Source organism: Salmo salar, chromosome ssa19 (genome assembly GCF_905237065.1).
Source record: "Salmo salar chromosome ssa19, Ssal_v3.1, whole genome shotgun sequence".
Taxonomy (NCBI): domain Eukaryota; kingdom Metazoa; phylum Chordata; class Actinopteri; order Salmoniformes; family Salmonidae; genus Salmo; species Salmo salar.
In genome coordinates, this window is record NC_059460.1 from 24,380,031 (window position 1) to 24,399,964 (window position 19,934).

Here is a 19,934-nt window from a genome sequence, read left to right on the forward strand (position 1 = left end):
GGTCATATTATGAAACTGGGCTCCACGGCGGATGCAATGAACTCGTTTTTATCAGAAAAGAGGTGTCCAGCCTACTATCTACACCGATTTCAGAGCACTCTGCTCTGTCTGAGTGTACCAGAGCACAGAGTAATTACTTTACGATCGCTCAACACCCGTTGAATATGGCCGTTGTCGGAAAAAAAGCGGGATTACATTGTTTCCAGCAGCACATTTACAGTCACCAACGCCCTGGTTAACCTGTTGGGTCTAGGGGGCAGCATTTGCACGTCTGGATAAAAAAAATGTACCCGATTTAATCTGGTTACTAATCCTACCCAGTAACTAGAATATGCATATACTTATTATATATGGATAGAAAACACTCTAAAGTTTCCAAAACTGTTTGAATGGTGTCTGTGAGTATAACAGAACTCATTTGGCAGGCAAAACCCTGAGACATTTTCTGACAGGAAGTGGATACCTGATGTGTTGTATTGACTTTAAACCTATCCCATTGAAAAACACAGGGGTTTAGGAATATTTTGGCACTTCCTATTGCTTCCACTAGATGTCACCAGCCTTTACAAAGTGTTTTGAGTCTTCTGGAGGGAGATCTGACCGAACAAGAGCCATGGAACGTTGATGTCCCATTAGACACCTGGCGCTAGTTCATGTTGGGTACCCTCGTTCCAATACGTTATAAAAGAGTATGCATTCGTCCACCTTGAATATTATTCATGTTCTGGTTAAAAAGGCCCTAATGATTTATGCTATACAACGTTTGACATGTTTGAACGAACGGAAATATATTTTTCCCCTCGTTCATGACGAGACGTCCGGCTGGCTTACATCATGTGCTAACGAGACGGAGATTTTTGGACATAAATGATGAGCTTTTTTGAACAAAACTACATTCGTTATGGACCTGTGATACCTGGAAGTGACATCTGATGAAGAGAATCAAAGGTAATGGATTATTTACATAGTATTTTCGATTTTAGATCTCCCCAACATGACGTCTAGTCTGTATCGCAACGCGTATTTTTCTGGGCGCAGTGCTCAGATTATTGCAAAGTGTGATTTCCCAGTAAGGTTATTTTTAAATCTGGCAAGTTGATTGCGTTCAAGAGATGTAAATCTATAATTCTTTAAATGACAATATAATATTTTACCAATGTTTTCTAATTTTAATTATTTAATTTGTTACGCTGACTTGACTGCCGGTTATTGGAGGGGAAACGATTTCCTCAACATCAATGCCATAGTAAAACGCTGTTTTTGGATATAAATATGAACTTGATAGAACTAAAAATGCATGCATTGTCTAACATAATGTCCTAGGAGTGTCATCTGATGGAGATTGTAAAAGGTTAGTGCATCATTTTAGCTGGTTTTATGGTTTTGGTGACCCTGTCTTTGACTTGACAAAACATTACACACAACTCTTGTAAATGTACTGTCCTAACATACTCTAAATTTATGCTTTCGCCGTAAAACCTTTTTGAAATCGTAAAACGTGGTTAGATTAAGGAGATGTTTATCTTTCAAATGGTGTAAAATAGTTGTATATTTGAAAAATTTGAATTTTGACATTTATTTGGATTCAAATTTGCCGCTCTTGAAATGCACCTGCTGTTGATGGAGTGCACCACGGGTGGCACGCTAGCGTCCCACCTAGCCCCAAGAGGTTAACACAAAAACTGCCTTACCAGCTCTGCTAGGGTGAGTAAAATGGTTAGAGTGGTCTCATTTGTGACTGGAAGTAGCTAGCCAACATTAGCTTGGGTGCTTGGCTGCCATTGTAAGGCCAGAACGCTCAAATCAACTCTACTCCTCGGCCCGAACATCCAGTGTGCGCTCCATGAGCGAAACGGTCTGAATTAACAAACTGTCAATTTTTCTCTAAATGGAAACACCAAAGTATTAATCAAATGAATTAAGCAAAATGTATTCAAATCAATCACATATACTATGAAATTACAAAAAAGGTTTTAAATTCTCTGGTAATGCCAATATGGAATAGTATCAAATGCTTCTCAAAGATGCCCTCTGGTGGTCAAACTAGCAATAACTTGCAATAACAGAAGACATGGCTGAGAATTAAGTGACGTGCCACAGAATGCTGCAGCAGCAAGCAGGGTGTGCCGCAATATGATGCAACTTTTAAAGGAGGAACCACTGTACGGTGCTTTTGATTATTGTTACAATGTCCGTTGGTGCGTGTGAGTACTTGTGCTGTGTGTTTTGGCTTTCGTGCCATTGTGAATTGCACAGATGATTCCGGGTCTCGTCCCGTGTGTTAATCATTGTGCGCTTGTGTTATTTTAATTGAGGTACTCTCGCTCTTTTGTTTTGGGTTTCTACCCTGTATTTTGTTTGTTTGGTATTCGTCCCCGTGACTTTACACGGCACGCCGTAATTTGGGCTTACTAAAAACCCATATTACGCATTCCTGCGTCTGTCTCCTGATCCTTCATACCAACGTGACAGAATAATCGACCATTGAGGGAGACAGCAGGAATGGCCCATCCGACGACGCTGCTACTGGTCTGTCCAGCACCGCCGCAACTTCGGCAGCTGCAACTGGGTCGTCCGAAGTCGCCACAACGTGTCCATCCGACTAAGCAACTTCAGCATCCACAACTGGCCCGTCCAACGTCGCCATAACCGGTCTGTCCGACGCCACTGCTACTGGTCCGTCTGACACCGCCGCAACTTTCGCAGCGACAACTGGCCCGTCCGACGACAACGCAACTTTGGCAGCTGCATCGGGTCCTGGTCGACCCGCACTGCGTTCCGGTGATTGTCCTCGAGACCGGTGTTGTTGCGCTGCTAGTGCAGCGCGTCAGGGGGGGTACTGTCACGGATGCCTCTGGAACTTTCATTGCGCACACCTGGCCCCTATTCCCACTGATTGTATTTGTATATATGTGCCCTTTGTTCACCATGGTGCTTTTGATTATTGTTACAATGTCCGTTGGTGTGTGTGAGTACCTGTGCTGTGTGTTTTGGCTTTTGTGCCATTGTGGATTGCGCAGATGATTACAGGTCTCGTCCCGTGTGTTAATCATTGTGCACTTGTGTTATTTATTCAAGGTACTCCTCGCTCTTTTGTTTTGGGTTTCTACCCTATATTTTGTTATGTGTTTGTTTGGTCTTCGTCCCCTTGCCTTTACACGGCACGCCGTAATTTGGGCTTAATAAAAACCTATATTACGCATTCCTGCCCCTGTCTCCTGATCCTTCATAGTAACGTCACAGAAAACGTATGTAAATTAGATAGTTCTGTATTTAATTTTCAATAAATTTACAAAAATGCCTAAAAACGTTGTCAGTTTGTCATTATGGGGCATTGTGTGTAAATGGATTAAATATATTTAATCCATTTTGAATTCAGGTTGTACCACAACAAAATGTGGAATAAGGGGTATAAATATAATTCTAAGTGGTTTTAAAGGGACTTTCTCTCTTCTGATTGTTTAAACTTTTCAATCAAACTTCAACAAAACAGTTTTTCCAGCATTTTCATCCATCTCTGAATTTCCTTCACTCATTTGTTATCATTTCCACACTGTACCACATTTGTTTTGTCTTTGTATGCCTCTATTTTGTGAAAAAGTCACTTTTCTTTTATCAGTATAATTATTCTGCTTTATGACCATGCATTTTCAGTGGATTCAATGGCAGTTCTTACTTTCACCACAAGGGCCCTCGTACCAATTTCTAGGGTGCTTTTGGCACCAGCACTGCCTCAAAGGAACTATTCATGGCACAAAAGTACATGTGAACAAGCTCTTGCTAGCAAATTAGCAGCTCTAAGCTGTTAGTAGTCTCTTACTGGCGGTAAGAACAGATGATTGTCATACTTTTTTGAGTTTCATCACTCAGTTATTACATTTATATTACATTTTAACAAACCAAACATTGAAATATCGTTAGTAAAAATCTAAACTGGTCTGTGCATTGTCGTGGAAAATTGCAAGATTCTGTTATAATGCTTGTATTATAATGCTGTTATAATGCTTGTATGGTTGTTTTATTCGACAGAATAGAGTATTCTGTTAACTATTCTGTGTGTGTTTTACTGAGGAGGGCCTCTATGAGATAACACTGACGGAGGAGATTTATGATGTCTTTGGGTGATAAAACCTAAAGAGCATTCCAGAGAACATGAGCTAATTCTATACCGTACCAGGAACGAGATTAGAACCTTGTCTTAGGGACCAAACTGAACAATAATTTATAGCGAATGCTATCTTGCTATGGGATACTCCTCTCTCAAGTAAAAGTCTTTCTTTGTGAACTGTTCCTAAGATCTGTGCTTCGTCATGTAGGTTGAGAGGGGAGTATCTTGGCTATAAAAGATCTTTGTACTTTTGAGTTGTCACTTTCAATGGTTCATTAGAGATAGTGCATCATTGAAAGTCATTGCTAATACAAAGCTCTTAATTATCAAAGATGTAGTTTAAGTATAACTCTGACTGGTGTGTGAAGTTTGTAACTCTCCTCATTTGGTAATGCAGTAATTAGCCACCACAGCATCAATACCCGTATATAGTGAAATATGGTTTACTGCCCAGTCTTAGACTCTGTGTCCCTTGGATGATACCAATTCGCACATAGGATGTGATTTTGGGAGGTAACTCAAATTACACAATTGTTTATATCCCTTTATTGTGATTCAGGGAATTCTTTCTTGCAACAATTTCTTTTCTAACCCTCGTACATTCCTAAATGCTTTCAGGAATCGGACAAGGCAATGCCTATGCTCATTTCTCTCCCTGTGGTATTTTGATGTACTGTTATTCTTCCAATAGACAGAGAGTTGTGGCATATTTGTGTCCCTGTCCCCTAATATCTTGGGGTGGTGTTATGTGTGGCTTGTGGTCAGTGCATAATGTCACATCTGAGGCTTTTAGATCATGGTCGCTGTGGTCGACCCCTGGGCTGCCTGAGATGAATATGTTCACCCCAAGTACCCCTCCCCTCCATATCCCAGTATGCATTCCTCCCTGATCTATTGTGGCCACAGTTATCTAACCCCAGAGCAATTTGATGGTGGCTGGATACAAACAAGAGCATAAAGGCATGAGATGGCCAATCCAGATTAGCATTTCTTCCCAGTACTTTGGCAAAAAGAGTTGACAGATGCAAAATTATCAGACTAATATAAACCACATACTTTCCTTTATACCTTTATTTAACTAGGCAAGTCAGTTTAGAACAAATTCTTATTTACAATGATGGCCTAAGAACATTGGGTTAACTGCCTTGTTCAGGGGCAGAACAGATTTTTACATTGTCAGCTCGGGGATTTGATCTAGCAACCTTTCAGTTACTGGCCCAATACTCTAACCACTAGGATAACTGCCACCCCATTCCTTGGAGATGGGTTGCCTGATTCAGAACGTCCAATACAGTCATTAGCTAATAGTAAGTTACATTTCCACCTGCAACTAGCTCCCAATGTAAATTACATACCAGTAGTAGCAAAGGGAAATAAATACATGAGAGAACATTTTAGAACGTAGCGTGGTGCTGAAAATGTGCTTGTACTAGTACTAGGATTTAAAGAAATCTATCTTAAGCAAGGCATCTAGCATCACCGAGAGTAAATTGTTGAAATAAAAACAAAGATTCACTAGAAGTTGATGGGTTAACCTTCGAGTCAGTTAGAGGCTGGCAGAGCAGTGAATTGACTGACCAGGGTCAACTACACCACCGTTTCACTCAAATAAAAATCCTGCTGAGATGATAAAATTATGATAAAAAGCATTGCTTATCCTATTCACCTTAGTTATGATGCCAGAGTCAGACAGAACTTATTTAACCAGGGGAGAAGAGGAATGTCTACGCTTTAGTGCATTTACTGTTTTCCAAAATGTTGAAAGATCAGAGATAGTCAGAGATAGAGCTTAAAAGGTAGCTTGATTTAGCTTTCTTAATTGAGATGCACTATATATACAAAAGTATGTGGACACCCCTTGAAATTAGTGGATTCGGCTATTTCAGCCACACCCGCTGCTGACAGGTGTATAAAATCGAGCACACCGCCATGCAATCTCCATAGAAAAACATTGGTAATATAATGGCCTTACTGAAGAGCTCAGTGACTTTCAATGTTGCACGATCACAGGATGCCACCTTACCAACAAGTCAGTTTGTCAAATATCTGCCCTGCTAAAGCTGCCTTTGTCAACTGTAAGTGCTGTTATTGTGAAGTGGAAATGTCTAGGAGCAACAAAGGCTCATCCGCCAAGTGGTAGGCCAAACAGGCTCATTCCCATAAGAGCTAACAGCGATAGGGTCATCTGCAGCTATTTGTTGAGTGAGCTGAGACTTTGCCAAGGTCCTTGGCCAACCACGTGAAAGCAGAGCAGAATGAACATTTGACAGGCCTCCCTCAAGTCGCTGGATGCAGGGGCTGGGGCAAGAACTGGAGCAGAGCTCAGTCCACCCGGATGGAGCTCCCGCCAAAGGATTGGGGCTGCTGCAGAGGACCATGGTGGCTGCCAATGCTCCATTCTGGGTGTGCACAGGAGGTCTTGGTGTGGCTCCTGTTTCTGGGTTTGGGCTGCCATGGGGGCAGAACTGTCCCATGCTAGTCCTGGGGATGGGAGTAGGGAGGTTAACCAAAACTAGCAAAGGAGGGAGGTTGTCAGGGGAATTGAGGAGGGTGGTGTGGGGGAAGTGTGGCTGGTGAAGCCCCAAACTCTCAGCATATGTAGGCTGATGATGTGACTGATATATAGTGTGGACTGCATCATGTGGTGCGCTACCCACAACAGTGTTTTGCCAGACCCTAGGGTAGTGGTCAGTGCTGTGTGGAGCTGGGCAGAGTTGAGGTGGGCCTGGTCTGGTAGATCTGTGCTGAGGCGGGCTGGGTCTGGTAGAGCTGTGCTGAGGCGGGCCGGGTCTGGATGAGCTGCAATGTGATGGGACGGGTCTGGTAGAGATGTGCTGTGATAGACCGGGTCTAGTTGAGCTCTGCTGTGATGAGCCAGGTCTGGTAGTGCTGTGCTGAGGCAGGCCGGGTCTAGTAGAGCTTTGCTGTGATTCACCGGGTCTGGTTGAGCTATGCTGAGGTGTGCTGAGTCTGCTAAAGCTGTGCTGAGGTGGGCCTGGTCTGGTAGCATGGTAGGGAGGTTTTAGGGGGAATTGAAGAGGGTGGTGTGGAGGGCAGTGTGGCCGGCAATGCTCCAAACTCTGCGTGGGGCCTCTTTTATTGTGTACGGCTTGGGCATAGCTTAGTGTATCTGCATGCAGTTCCTGGGAGAGAAGTGGTAGAAGGTGGTGTGGGGAGGAGTGTTGCTGGCTGTTCTCCAGTATCTGTGAAGGGCTACCGGATGCAGGTCTAAAAGAGCGTCTGAAACCCAACCTCTTTAAGGAATACCTGGGATAGGATAAAGTAATCCTTCTACCCCCCCCCCCACAAAAAAAAAGATATAGATGTACTATTGTAAAGTAGTTGTTCCACTGGATATCATAAGGTGAATGCACCAATTTGTAAGTCGCTCTGGATAAGAGCGTCTACTAAATGACGTAAATGTAAATGTAAATTTGTCTCAGGGAGTTGGTGGCTGGTCTGCTGCTCCTGTGCGGTGTAGACTGGCCACCCAGAGCAACATCTTTTAATGTCCTGGCGAAAAATAGGGACTGCCTCTATGTGCAGGTGTACATTGTTGTAAAGACAGTCCAGGCTGAGTGTGGGATGGTAGGCCAGGTGTATGTTGGGCCATAGCACACAGTCCCGAGAGAGGCTGGAAATTACTCTCTGGATGGAGGTAGGGTGGAAATCTCTCCTCTGGAGCAGTATATATATTACAATCTTTGCAAAGGGGAAGATGGTGTAGCCCCTCTCTATCACTCACCTTAGAGATATGGCCACCCTCTCCTGTTGGGCATGCAGTTCATTGGTCCCTATGTGAATTATGATATGGCTTGGAGAGCCAAGTTGGGCCACAGTCAAGAGCTCCATAGCTCTCTCTGTTGTGGGGTACCATAACTTTGACAACTTCTTATTTGGGAAAAGTTTATTTTCTACTATAAGCTTTCCATTGGAGTCCATCGTTAATATAATGTCTGGTTTCTTGTCAGGTCTGTAGAGGATGGCTGGATTGATGTGAGTAAAGTGCCAAAAGTATTCATCCCCCTTGGCATTTTTCCTATTTTGTTGCATTACAACCTGTAATTTAAATTGATTTTTATTTGGATGTCATGTAATGGACATACACAAAATAGTTTCAATTGGTGAAGTGAAATGGAAAAAATAAATACAAAATAAATAAATGGAAAAGTGGTGCGTGCATAAGTATTCACCCCATTGCTATGAAGCCCCTAAACAAGATCTGGTGCAACCAATTACCTTCAGAAGTCATATAATTAGTTAAATAAAGTCCACCTGTGTGCAATCTAAGTGTCACATGATCTGTCACATGATCTCAGTATATATACACCTGTTCTAAAAGGCCCCAGAGTCTGCAACACAACTAAGCAATGCGCCACCTAGAAGACCAAGGGAGCTTGCCAAACAGGTCAGGGACAAAGTTGTGGAGAAGTACAGATCAGGGTTGGGTTATAAAAAATATCCCGAAACTTTGAACATCCCACAGAGCACCATTAAATCCATTATTAAAAAATGTAAAGAATATGCCACCACAACAAACCTGCCAAGAGAGTGCCACCCACCAAAACTCACAGACCAGGCAAGGAGGGAATTAATGAGAGAGGCAACAAAGAGACCAAAGATAACCATGAAGGAGCTGCAAAACTCCACAGCGGAGATTGGCGTATCTGTCCATAGGACCACTTTAAGCCGTACACGCCACAGAGCTTGGCTTTACGGAAGAGTGGTCAGAACAAAGCCATTGCTTAAAGAAAGAAACAAGCAAACACGTTTGGTATTTGCCAAAAGGCATGTTGGAGGCTCCCCAGACATTTGGAAGAAGGTACTCTGGTCAGATGAGACTAAAATGTAGCTTTTTGGCCATCAAGGAAAACACTATTTCTGGCGCAAACCCAACACCTCTCATCACCCCTAGAACATCCTGCCGACCAAGGATCCATGAGCGCTGTTGACTAGAGCTCTCTGCCTGTCTGACTGCCTGCTCACCGCCTGCCCTGGTCTGTCTCTCCCATTATTGTACAGGTGCCCTCGCCACTTTCTCTCTCTCTCCCCGGACCTTTGCTCATCTACATCATACGCATACATCGCTGACTTTTTTTGATCAGCGGTTGAACTATTTGATTAGTGACTTTTAGGGCATTTAACAAACATGATGCTGCTGTTCATTTTGCTGGTGTCTACCCTTTGCTTTTACAATGTTGGCGATACATTTAAAGCCCGTTGCACTGTGAATGAGGAAATATATGATTGTTTCTCCCTCGAGTATTGTGAGAAACCCCAAGCTTGCTCCAGAAATGCACATGAGAACTATGCACATTTCTCCCAAACAATATGGGAGAAATCAGACTCTTGCGCTTACATGTCAGGACTGTTCTCTTGGTACTTCACACATCTCCTGAAATACGTGGCGTTAAAGACTGGTGATTTTGGATTCTCGTTCAAGTGCTGTCTATAACTCCAAATGTTGTAACCCTCGATCTAGACTTGCCCTTATCTTGCTGCTTCTTTTGTCTGGAAATGTCCAGTCTAATCCAGGTCCTGACATTCTTACCCCTGCCGAATTAAGTAGTCAGTGGCCTGAAGTTTTGCATATGAATGTAAGAAGTCTTCTGCCAAAGCTTGATTTTGTGAATATATGGATAACAACTGCCGACCCGGATGTATTTATGCTTTCTGAAACCAGGCTTAAAAAATCTATTAGAGACGAAAATATTGACATAAATGGTTACAATGTTTTTTGTACAGATCGTAAATCTAAGGGAGGTGGTGTTGCTGTATATGTAAAAGACAAGTTCTCGGTGGTCGTTCTGACTTCTGTTACTAAACCTAAGCAATTTGAGTATCTGTCTTTGAACCTAAACCTTGGCTCATCTTTAAATATTGTTGTATCTTGCTGTTATAGACCTCCATCTGCTACTGTTGGCTCTCTGGATTGTATTTTCAAATTGTTATCACAGAATGTCAATTCTGAGTTTGTCCTGATGGGTGGTCTGAATCAGGACTGGCTAACATCTAGCTCTGATCAACTTAAAATTCTGTGCAATACCTACAATCTCACTCAGATTGTCAACAGTGTAATTAGGTTGAATATAAAATATCCTCTGAAATCCTCTTTGATTGATTTGATCTTAACCAATACTTGTCATCGTTTTAATGCTTCTGGTATTTTTGCAAATTACATAAGTGATCACTGTGCTATTGCCTGTGTGAGAGATGGCAATCTCCACGTGTTATTACGAAAAGAAACTGGAAGCGGTTTGATATTCAAGGTTTTTTACATGATGTATCTGGCATTGAATGGAATAGAATATAATTAATCCCTGATGTTAATCCCTGATGATAAACGCCTTTTCTTACTTCCACAACGCATTCCAGGATATATGCAATAGGCATGCCCCTTTTTAAAAATTCAGGATTAAGGGCAGAGAGAACCCTTGGTTTACTAGGGAACTTACAACAATCATAAGGGAACGAAATGCTATGTGGGCTAAAGCAAGAAGGACTGGTTTGGCAGATGATTGGATGGCTTTTAAACATCTTCGAAATATGGGTGTGGCTAGGATCCGTAAATTGAATGCAGACCACTACCTGAAATCTACTTCACAAAATGTAAATAATCCATCCAAATTTTGGCAAGTAGTGAAAGGTTTGGAGTGCAGAAAAGATACACAGCTTCCTAAACAATTGTTGGTCGACACACAGATTGTAAATGAGAGAACCTCCATTCTGAAAGCCTTGAACCAGCATTTTGTTTTTAGATAAAGGCAGTTTATTTGAAAAGGTCAAAGGTATAATTGAGCCCTCTATAAATTTACCTGACACCCCTGTGCACTCCTTCACCAGGTTCTCTTTTTCATCCTTCTCTGTTTCAGAAGTGTGTAAAGCCCTGAAAGCAATTGATTAAAACAAATCCCCTGTCCCTGATGAACTAGACCCCCGCCTCCTACACCTAGCCGCAGACATCATTGCTCCCCCTTAACATGTATTTTTAACCTTACGCTTGATGTTAAGGAAATCCCCAAGTTATGGAAATCTGCTTTTGTACTGCCTCTCATGAAAGGTGGCGATCCCTTGCTACTTGACAACTATCGACCCATATCAAAATTGTCTGTTATATCAAAGGTACTGGAGTCCTTAGTTAGTAGGCAGCTAAAGACCTACTTCCAAGAAAACAACATCTTAAATGGAATGCAATCAGGTTTTAGGTCTGGCCACAGCACTGTTTCAGCAACATTGAAGGTTTTAAATGACATCCACTGTGCTCTTGATAAGAAGTTACATTGTGTGTCTGTTTTTATTGATTTGTCGAAGGCTTTTGACACCGTAGGCTTAAACACTGGTATACACTGATTTATAAGGCCATATGGGGTAAAATGCCATTTTATCTCTGTTCTTTTTTAGTCAGGTCAGTAAATAAATATCAATTACGGTCCCATTCTGATTTGCTTCTAACAGTACCAAAAATTAGAACAGGTCATGGTAGAAATAGTTGTAGTTACTTAGCACCGTGGTCCTGGAATTCTCTCCTGAACATTTGAAAATGTGATGATCTAGTTTTGTTGGTGGAGTTTAAGCACTTGATCGATACATATATAATAGTAGAGTGTAATTGTTTTTAGGCCAGCTGTTTTTAGTCAAGATGTTTGTGGTTTTAATGTAATATGTCATTGTTGTACTGTATGTGTGTTTACAGTTTTGCTTAATGTTGTGTTAGTGTATGTAAGTTGTTTTGTCTGAAATGTTGTTCACCCTGCTGCTATTGGACCAGGTCTCTCTTGGAAAAGAGATATTATCTCAATGAGAAAAACCTGTATAAATAAAGGTAAAATAAAAAATTTTAAGAAAACTCCACAGTGAAGCGTGGTGGTGGCAGCATCATGCTGTGGGGATGTTTTTCATAGGCAGGGACTGGGAAACTGGTCAGAATTGAAGGAATGATGGATGGCACTAAATACAGGGAAATTCTTCAGTGGATACCTCTTTCAGTCTTCCAGAGATTTGAGACGGGGCCGGAGGTTCACCTTCCAGCAGGACAATGACCCAAAGCATACTGCTAAAGCAACACTTGAATGGTTTAACCTGTTATGGCTAGGGGGCAGTATTTTCACAGCCGGATAAAAAACGTACCCGATTTAATCTGATTATTACTCCTGCCCAGAAACTAGAATATGCATATAATTATTAGCTTTGGATAGAAAACACTCCAAAGTTTCTAAAACTGTTTGAATGGTGTCTTTGAGTATAACAGAACTCATTTGGCAGGCCAAAACCTGAGAAGATTCCATGCAGGAAGTGCCCTGTCTGACAATTTCTTGCCCTTCTTGATTATCTCTATCCATTACAGAGGATCTCTGCTGTTACGTGACACTTCCTACGGCTCCCATGGGCTCTCAGAAGGTGGCAAAAAGCTGAATCGTGGCTTTGCAGGCTCTGGTTGAAAAAAAGTAGCGCGTTTGGGTAGTGGCTGGTTACAGTACTGTGAGACTCAGGCGCGTGCCCGCGTCGACCCCATGCTATGTTTTCTTTCGTCTGTTTACCTAAACGCAGATTCCCGGTCGGAATATTATCGCTTTTTTACGAGAAAAATTGCATAAAAATTGATTTTAAACAGCGGTTGACATGCTTCGAAGTACGGTAATGGAATATTTAGATTTTTTTTGTCACGAATTGCGCCATGCTCGTGACCCTTATTTACACTTCGGATAGTGTCTTGAATGCACGAACAAAACGCCGCTATTTGGATATAACGATGGATTATTTTGGACCAAACCAACATTTGTTATTGAAGTAGCAGTCCTGGGAGTGCATTCCGACGAAGACAACAAAGGTAATCAAACTTTTGTAATAGTAAATCTGACTTTGGTCAGGGCTAAACTTGGTCGGTGTCTAAATGGCTTTCCGTGATGGCTGGGCTATCTACGGAGAATATTGCAAAATGTGCTTTCACCGAAAAGCTATTTTAAAATCGGACATATTGAGTGCATAGAGGAGTTCTGTATCTATAATTCTTAAAATAATTGTTATGTTTTTTGTGAACGTTTATCGTGAGTAATTTAGTAAATTCACCGGATGTTTGCTAGTTCTGAACGTCACATGCTAATGTAAAAAGCTGGTTTTTGATATAAATATGAACTTGATTGAACAAAACATGCATGTATTGTATAACATAATGTCCTAGGTGTGTCATCTGATGAAGATCATCAAAGGGTAGTGCTACATTTAGCTGTGGTTTGGGTTTATGTGAAATTATATGCTTCCTGACAATTAATAGACACTGCAGTAAACAAAACCTAATAAAAACAACTGTCTCGTCGAGGACCTGAATCTATGCAGACAGGTGCGCCATAGCCAATCAGCGCTACAGTAGGCCTACAGCAAACAAGCCATTTGCCACAAGGGCCTGCCATCATTCACTTTGACCTGGACTGTGTGTTTACAGGCAGTTGCAACAACGTGACGTTATATCATTAGAACGCATTCGCAAAAGCCACATAATACACTTGAATGGATGTCTGCAAATATGTAGCTAAATACCATGGGAGTCATCTTACATTTGGGAACTTTACAGTCCTATTGATCAAACAAATGTAGGCTATCTGTAAGGTTCTGCTTTTCTTTTCTTAGTCAACATTGTGTTAATTTTCTTTGTGTTCTTGAACGTAGCCCTGTTTCTTTGTGTTCTGGAATGAAGCCCTGTCTTTCATTTTTGTTCATTGATTTCACCTGTGTTGGTTTCTCACCAGCTCCCTATTTAGTTATTTCTGTTTGTATGGTTGTGAGGTATTGTTTGTTTTTCACTGCCTACCTGTGTTTGACCATTCCCTGCCTGTGATCACGATTCCTGCCTTCTGCAAAGGCTTAATAAACATTTTCCATGCTCTGCGTGTGAATCTACACCTTTTTCTCCATGAGTATTCATTACAGAATACCTCACCTAAAAATGTAATGGATTCAGCGGAGCTACAGCGGAACCTAACCCAGCAAGAGGAGCATATAGAGGAAATTTGGCATCTTCTCCGCCAGCCTATCCCTACTCCTCCAATGCCAGGTATCGTAACCCCTAGCCCTCCTTCGTTCATACCCCAACATTCCTTATATCATTGATTTTGGCTTCATAATACAGTTTCTTCTTCTTTTTGTCTTGTTTAGTCACATCATTTCTCAATTTGCAGTAAGTCAGATGTACATCTACACTTATTAGCCACTCCTTTTGCTCCATCTCTTTCAACCATGCAGTTTTTCAATTACTCGTCAATCCATGGAGCCTTAACAGTTCTAACAGTCAGTTTCTTAATAGGTGCATGTTAACAATAATTGGAAGAAGCAACTTCATAAATGAATCAAGTGCAGCTTCTGGATGCTTCTGATTAATCACATTAAACCAACAAATATTTTTTAACATCATCCACATAAGAGTCACAGCAAAGTATTTAGTATGATCTTTTTATATACTATTTTAAGCCCAGCTGTTGGTACTTTGGCTTTCCTGGATATAGCCACTATATTGTGATCACTGCATCCAATGGGTACGGATACAGCTTTAGAACAAAGTTCTACAGCATTAGTAAAAATGTGATCGATACATGTGGATAATCTTGTTCTTGTAGTGTTTGTAAACACCCTGGTAGGTAATAACCTGAACCAGATTACAAGCACTGGTTACAGTAAGAAGCTTCCTCTTGAGCAGACAGCTTAATGAAAATCATTTCCTTCAACCTCATGGTTTGTTTTTTGGTCTGACATGCACTGTCAACTGTGGGACTGTATGTGACCCGTTTCAGGAAACTAGGCGTATGTAGCGGGTCACTACTTCACATGAGAGCCACTTGAACGTAATCTTTTTTTAAAATAAAAAACGTTTTTTGGGGGGGCTAAAGTTACTTGTATGATCTTATTATTCATATCTCAGAGCCATTTGCTTGGCTAGTTATAGCCTAATGTTAGCTAGTTAACATTGAACCTGGTTGGTTAGCTACCTGCAGATTCATGCAGGGTAGTAACGTCATGAGTTGGGATTATGGTTCATTGTTTACTTAGCTAATTTCCCCCCAAGATCGAACACCCCCTAACTTCGGACACTCTCTAGCGGTTAGAGGATTAAATCACCTCTTGCTCAACAGTTAAACACCAGTCTCAACGTCAACAGTGAAGAGGCGACTCTGGGGTGCTGGCCTTCTAGGCAGAGTTCCTCTGTCCAGTGTTTGTGTTCTTTTGCCCATCTTAATCTTTTCATTGTATTGGCCAGACTGAGATATAGCTTTTTCTTTGCAACTCTGCCTAGATGGCCAGCATCCCAGAGTCACCTCTTCACTGTTGACCTTGAGACTGGTGTTTTGTGGGTACTATTTAATGAAGCTACCAGTTGAGGACTTGTGAAGCGTCTGTTTCTCAAACTAGACACTCTAATGTATTTGTCCTCTTGCTCAGTTGTGGACCCGAGCCTCCCACTGCTCTTTCTATTCTGGTTAGAGCCAATTTGCTCTGTTCAGTGAAGGGAGTAGTACACAGCGTTGTACGAGATCTTCAGTTTCTTGGCAATTTCTCTTGAATATTGTCCTGTCGTGTGGTCCAGTGCTACAAGGAAAGACCTAGTTAAACTAAGACAGTTTAGTGCCTAATTAAGGGGTTAAATACATGGAAGAAAATAGTTTCCTGGTCTTTCTTATCGCTCAGATATAGGACAGACACTTCAGAACAAACTTCCTTTTGATTTTTTTGGGGGGGACTATCTGTTTATTCATGCATAAAACTTGAATTCAATGCGTTTCTATGGGCTAATAGCAGTAAGGCCAAATTCAATCAAATTTCATCAAATTATTTTTAGGTAAATTAATTTGATACCTTAAGTGGTCCTACAACTGGACAGGTGCTATTTAGTGAGCGATAAAGAAAAATGGAGTGAAGCATGTTGCAAGATGAGGTGGAGCTGTTGCTTCCTTTCACATCTAAGTGCTGTGTAAGTTAACTGGACTCACTATAAAGCAGGGTGTAATGAGCTTGCTGACAGGTCATAGATTTAAACCCCCCCACCCCTCCCTCTCTCTCTCAATTCGAGGGGCTTTATTGGCATGGGAAACATACCGTATGTTAACATTGCCAAAGCAAGTGAGATAGATAATATACAAAAGTGAAATAATATACAAAAGTGAAATAAACAATAAAAATTATCTCACTCTCTTACTCTCTCAGGTGGCTTGTTTCACACACATTGTTACAAATTACCTCAACTCTGGGAAGGAGGCCAGGAGATGGGGGAACAGCCCATGAGAATATCAGGTGCAGTGCAACTAGCATGCTATCCTCACATCCAGGTTTCCTTCATTCATGAAACCCCTCCAGTCTAATGGCTTTTTCCTGGGTCTTTGAGGTCGGTTGCTTAATCGGTTGCAAAGGATTCCAATACGCTTAGAAAGTGGATACGCATGGAAACAAAATGGTAAAAAATGTCAACACAACTGGAGACACCCATCATTTTTGGAGACAGATAGCAATAGCTTCTACACTAACTTAGTAAAGCTGTAAAATGAATCAAATTCACATCTAAGTGTGCAATATCCATATCACAAGAGATCCATATCTCATGCAATATTTTGAAACGTCACTCAGCTGGGTGTAATGTTCGTTTTTTATAGTTACACTCTGTTTGTCTTCTCTCCCTCTCTCCTTCCCACACACACCAAGCTCCTCCTCGCTGTTAGATTCACTATAAATGTGCATGCTGTTCTGTTAGGTAAATTGCAGTTAACAGATTTTTACAAACAAGAACAGTGCGGCTTTTCTACTTTCCTTCATAATATAAATCATTATATTTCTATGAGTTCAACAAAGTTTTGATCTACTGTATTTCGCAAGTCAAATCACAATAGCAACATTTGGTTAAAAAAAATCAGAAATAGATTTTTGCCCTTATCGAGCAGACCTATAACTTACTGTAAACAATTTTAGCTGGCTAGCTAAGCATCTTGCCTATCTGTGAGGTGAAACAATTCACTTATTTATTTTATTTCACCTTTATTTAACCAGGTAGGCCAGTTGAGAACAAGTTCTCATTTACAACTGCAACCTGGCCAAGATAGAGCAAGCAGTGCGACACAAACAACACTGTTACACATGGGATAAACAAACATACAGTATATAACACAATAGAAAAAACTATATACAGTATATTCAAATGTAGTAAGATTAAGGAGGTAAGGCAATAAATAGGCCATAGTGGCGAAATAATTACAATTTAGATATTAAACACAGGAATGACAGATGTGCAGAAGATGAATGTGCGGGTAGAGATACTGGGGTGTAAAGGAGCTAAAAAATAAATAACAATATGGGGGATGAGGTAGTTGGGTGGGATGTTTACAGATGGGCTTTGTACAGGTGCAATGATCTATGAGCTGCTCTGACAGCTGATGCTTAAAGTTAGTGAGGGAGATCTAAGACTCCAGCTTCAGTGATTGTTGCAATTCGTTCCAGTCATTTGCAGCAGAGAACTGGAAGGAAAGGCGGCCAAAGGGGGAGTGGGCTTTGGAGATGACCAGTGAAATATACCTGATGGAGCACGTGCTACGTGTGGCTGCTGCTATGGTGACCAGAGAGCTGTGATAAGGCGAGGCTTTACCTTGTAAAGACTTATAGATGACCTGGAGCCAGTGGTTTGGTGAAGAAAATTAGGCGAGGGGCAGCCAACGAGAGCATACAGGTCGCAGTGGTGGGTAGTATATGGGGCTTTGGTGACAAAACGGATGGCACTGTGATAGACTGCATCCAATTTGCTGAGTAGAGTGTTGGAGGCTATTTTGTAAATGACATCGCCAAAGTCAAGGATCGGTAGGATAGTCAGTTTTACGAGGGTATGTTTGGCAGCATGAGTGAAGGAGGCTTTGTTGTGAAATAGGAAGCCGATTCTAGATTTAATTTTGGATTGGAGATGCTTAATGTGAGTCTGGAAGTAGAGTTTACAGTCTAACCAGACACCTAGGTATTTGTAGTTGTCCACATATTCTAAGTCAGAACCGTCCAGAGTAGTGATGCTATACGGGCGGGCGGTGCAGGCAGCGATCGGTTGAAGACCATGCATATAGTTTTACTTGCATTTAATAGCAGTTGGAGGCCACTGAAGGAGTGTTGTATGGCATTGAAGCTCATCTAGAGGTTTGTTAATACAGTGTCCAAAGAAGGGCCAGAAGTATACAGAATGGTGTCGTCTGCGTAGTGGTGGATCAGCGAATCAATAGCAGCAAGAGTGACGACATTGATGTATACAGAGAAAAGAGTCAGCCCGAGAATTGAACCCTGTGGCACCCCATAGAGACTGCAAGAGGTGCGGACAACAGGCCCTTCGATTTGACACACTGAACTCTGTCTGAGAAGTAGTTGGTGAACCAGCCGAAGCAGTCATTTGAGAAACCAAGGCTGCTGAGTCTGCTGATAAGAATGCGGTGACTGACAGAGTTTAAAGCCTTGGCCAGGTCGATGAAGACGGCTGCACAGTATTGTCTTTTATAGATGGCGGTTATGATATTGTTTAGGACCATGAGCGAGGCTGAGGTGCACCCATGACCAGCTCGCAAATCAGACTGCTTAGCGGAGAAGGTACGGTGGGATTCAAAATGGTCGGTGATCTGTTTGTTAACTTGGCTTTTGAAGACTCTAGAAAGGAAGGTTAGGACAGATATAGGTCTGTAACAGTTTGGGTCAAGAGTGTCTCCCCCTTTGAAGAGGGGGATGACCGCGGCAGCTTTCCAGTCTTTAGGGATCTCAGACAATGCAAAAGATAGTTTGAACAGGCTAGTAATAGGGGTTGCAACAATTGCAGCAGATTATTTTAGAAAGAGAGGGTCCAGATTGTCTAGCCCAGCTGATTTGTAGGGGTCCAGATTTTGCAGCTCTTTAAGGAAACCATCAGCTATCTGGATTGGGGAGGCTTGGGCAAGTTGCTCTGGGGGGCACAGAGCTGCTGACCGGAGTAGGGGTAGCCAGGTGGAAAGCAAGTCCAGCCGTAGAAAAATGCTTATTGAAATTCTCAATTATTGTAGATTTATCGGTGATGACAGTGTTTCCTAGCCTATGTGTAGTGGGGAGCTGGGATGAGGTGCTCTTATTCTCCATGGACTTTACAGTGTCCCAGAACCTTTTGGAGTTTGTGCTACAGGATGCAAATTTCTGTTTGAAAAAGCTACCCTTTGCTTCCTAACTGCCTGTGTATATTGGTTCCTAACTTCCCTGGAAAGTTGCATATCGCGAGGGCTATTCGACGCTAATGCAATACGCCACAGGATGTTTTTGTGCTGGTCAAGGGCAGTCAAGTCTGGAGTTAACCTGTTAGGGCTAGGGGGCAGTATTGACACAGCCGGATAAAAAACGTACCCGATTTAATCTGGTTACTACTCCTGCCCAGTAACTAGAATATGCATATAATTATTGGCTTTGGATAGAAAACACCCTAAAGTTTCTAAAACTGTTTGAATGGTGTCTGTGAGTATAACAGAACGCATATGGCAGGCCAAAACCTGAGAAGATTCCATGCAGGAAGTGGCCTGTCTGACAAGTGTTTGTTCATCTTGGCTCTTTTTATTGAAGACTGAGGATCTTTGCTATAACGTGACACTTCCCACAGCTCCCATAGGCTCTCAGAGCCCGGGAAAAAGCAGAACGATATCGAGGCAGCCTCTGGCTGAAACACATTATCGCTTTTGGCAAGTGGCCGATCAGAGTACTATGGGTTTAGGCGCGTGCCCGAGTCGACCCCATGCTTTATTTTCTTTCGTTTGTTTACCTAAACGCAGATTCCCGGTCGGAATATTATCGCTTTTTTACGAGAAAAATGGCA

The 19,934-nt window shown here is 41.9% G+C and overlaps 1 protein-coding gene across 1 annotated transcript in view; it reads left to right on the forward strand.

Moving 5' to 3' along the window:
• LOC123729048 (succinate--hydroxymethylglutarate CoA-transferase-like) overlaps positions 1–16,375 on the forward strand; it is a 63,266-nt gene extending 46,891 nt beyond the window's left edge. The window contains exon 10 of the mRNA XM_045702883.1: positions 16,291–16,375. Within this exon, the coding sequence (XP_045558839.1) occupies positions 16,291–16,375 (85 nt within the window). The remainder of the gene's footprint in view (positions 1–16,290) is intronic.
• The last annotated feature ends 3,559 nt before the right edge of the window (positions 16,376–19,934 follow it).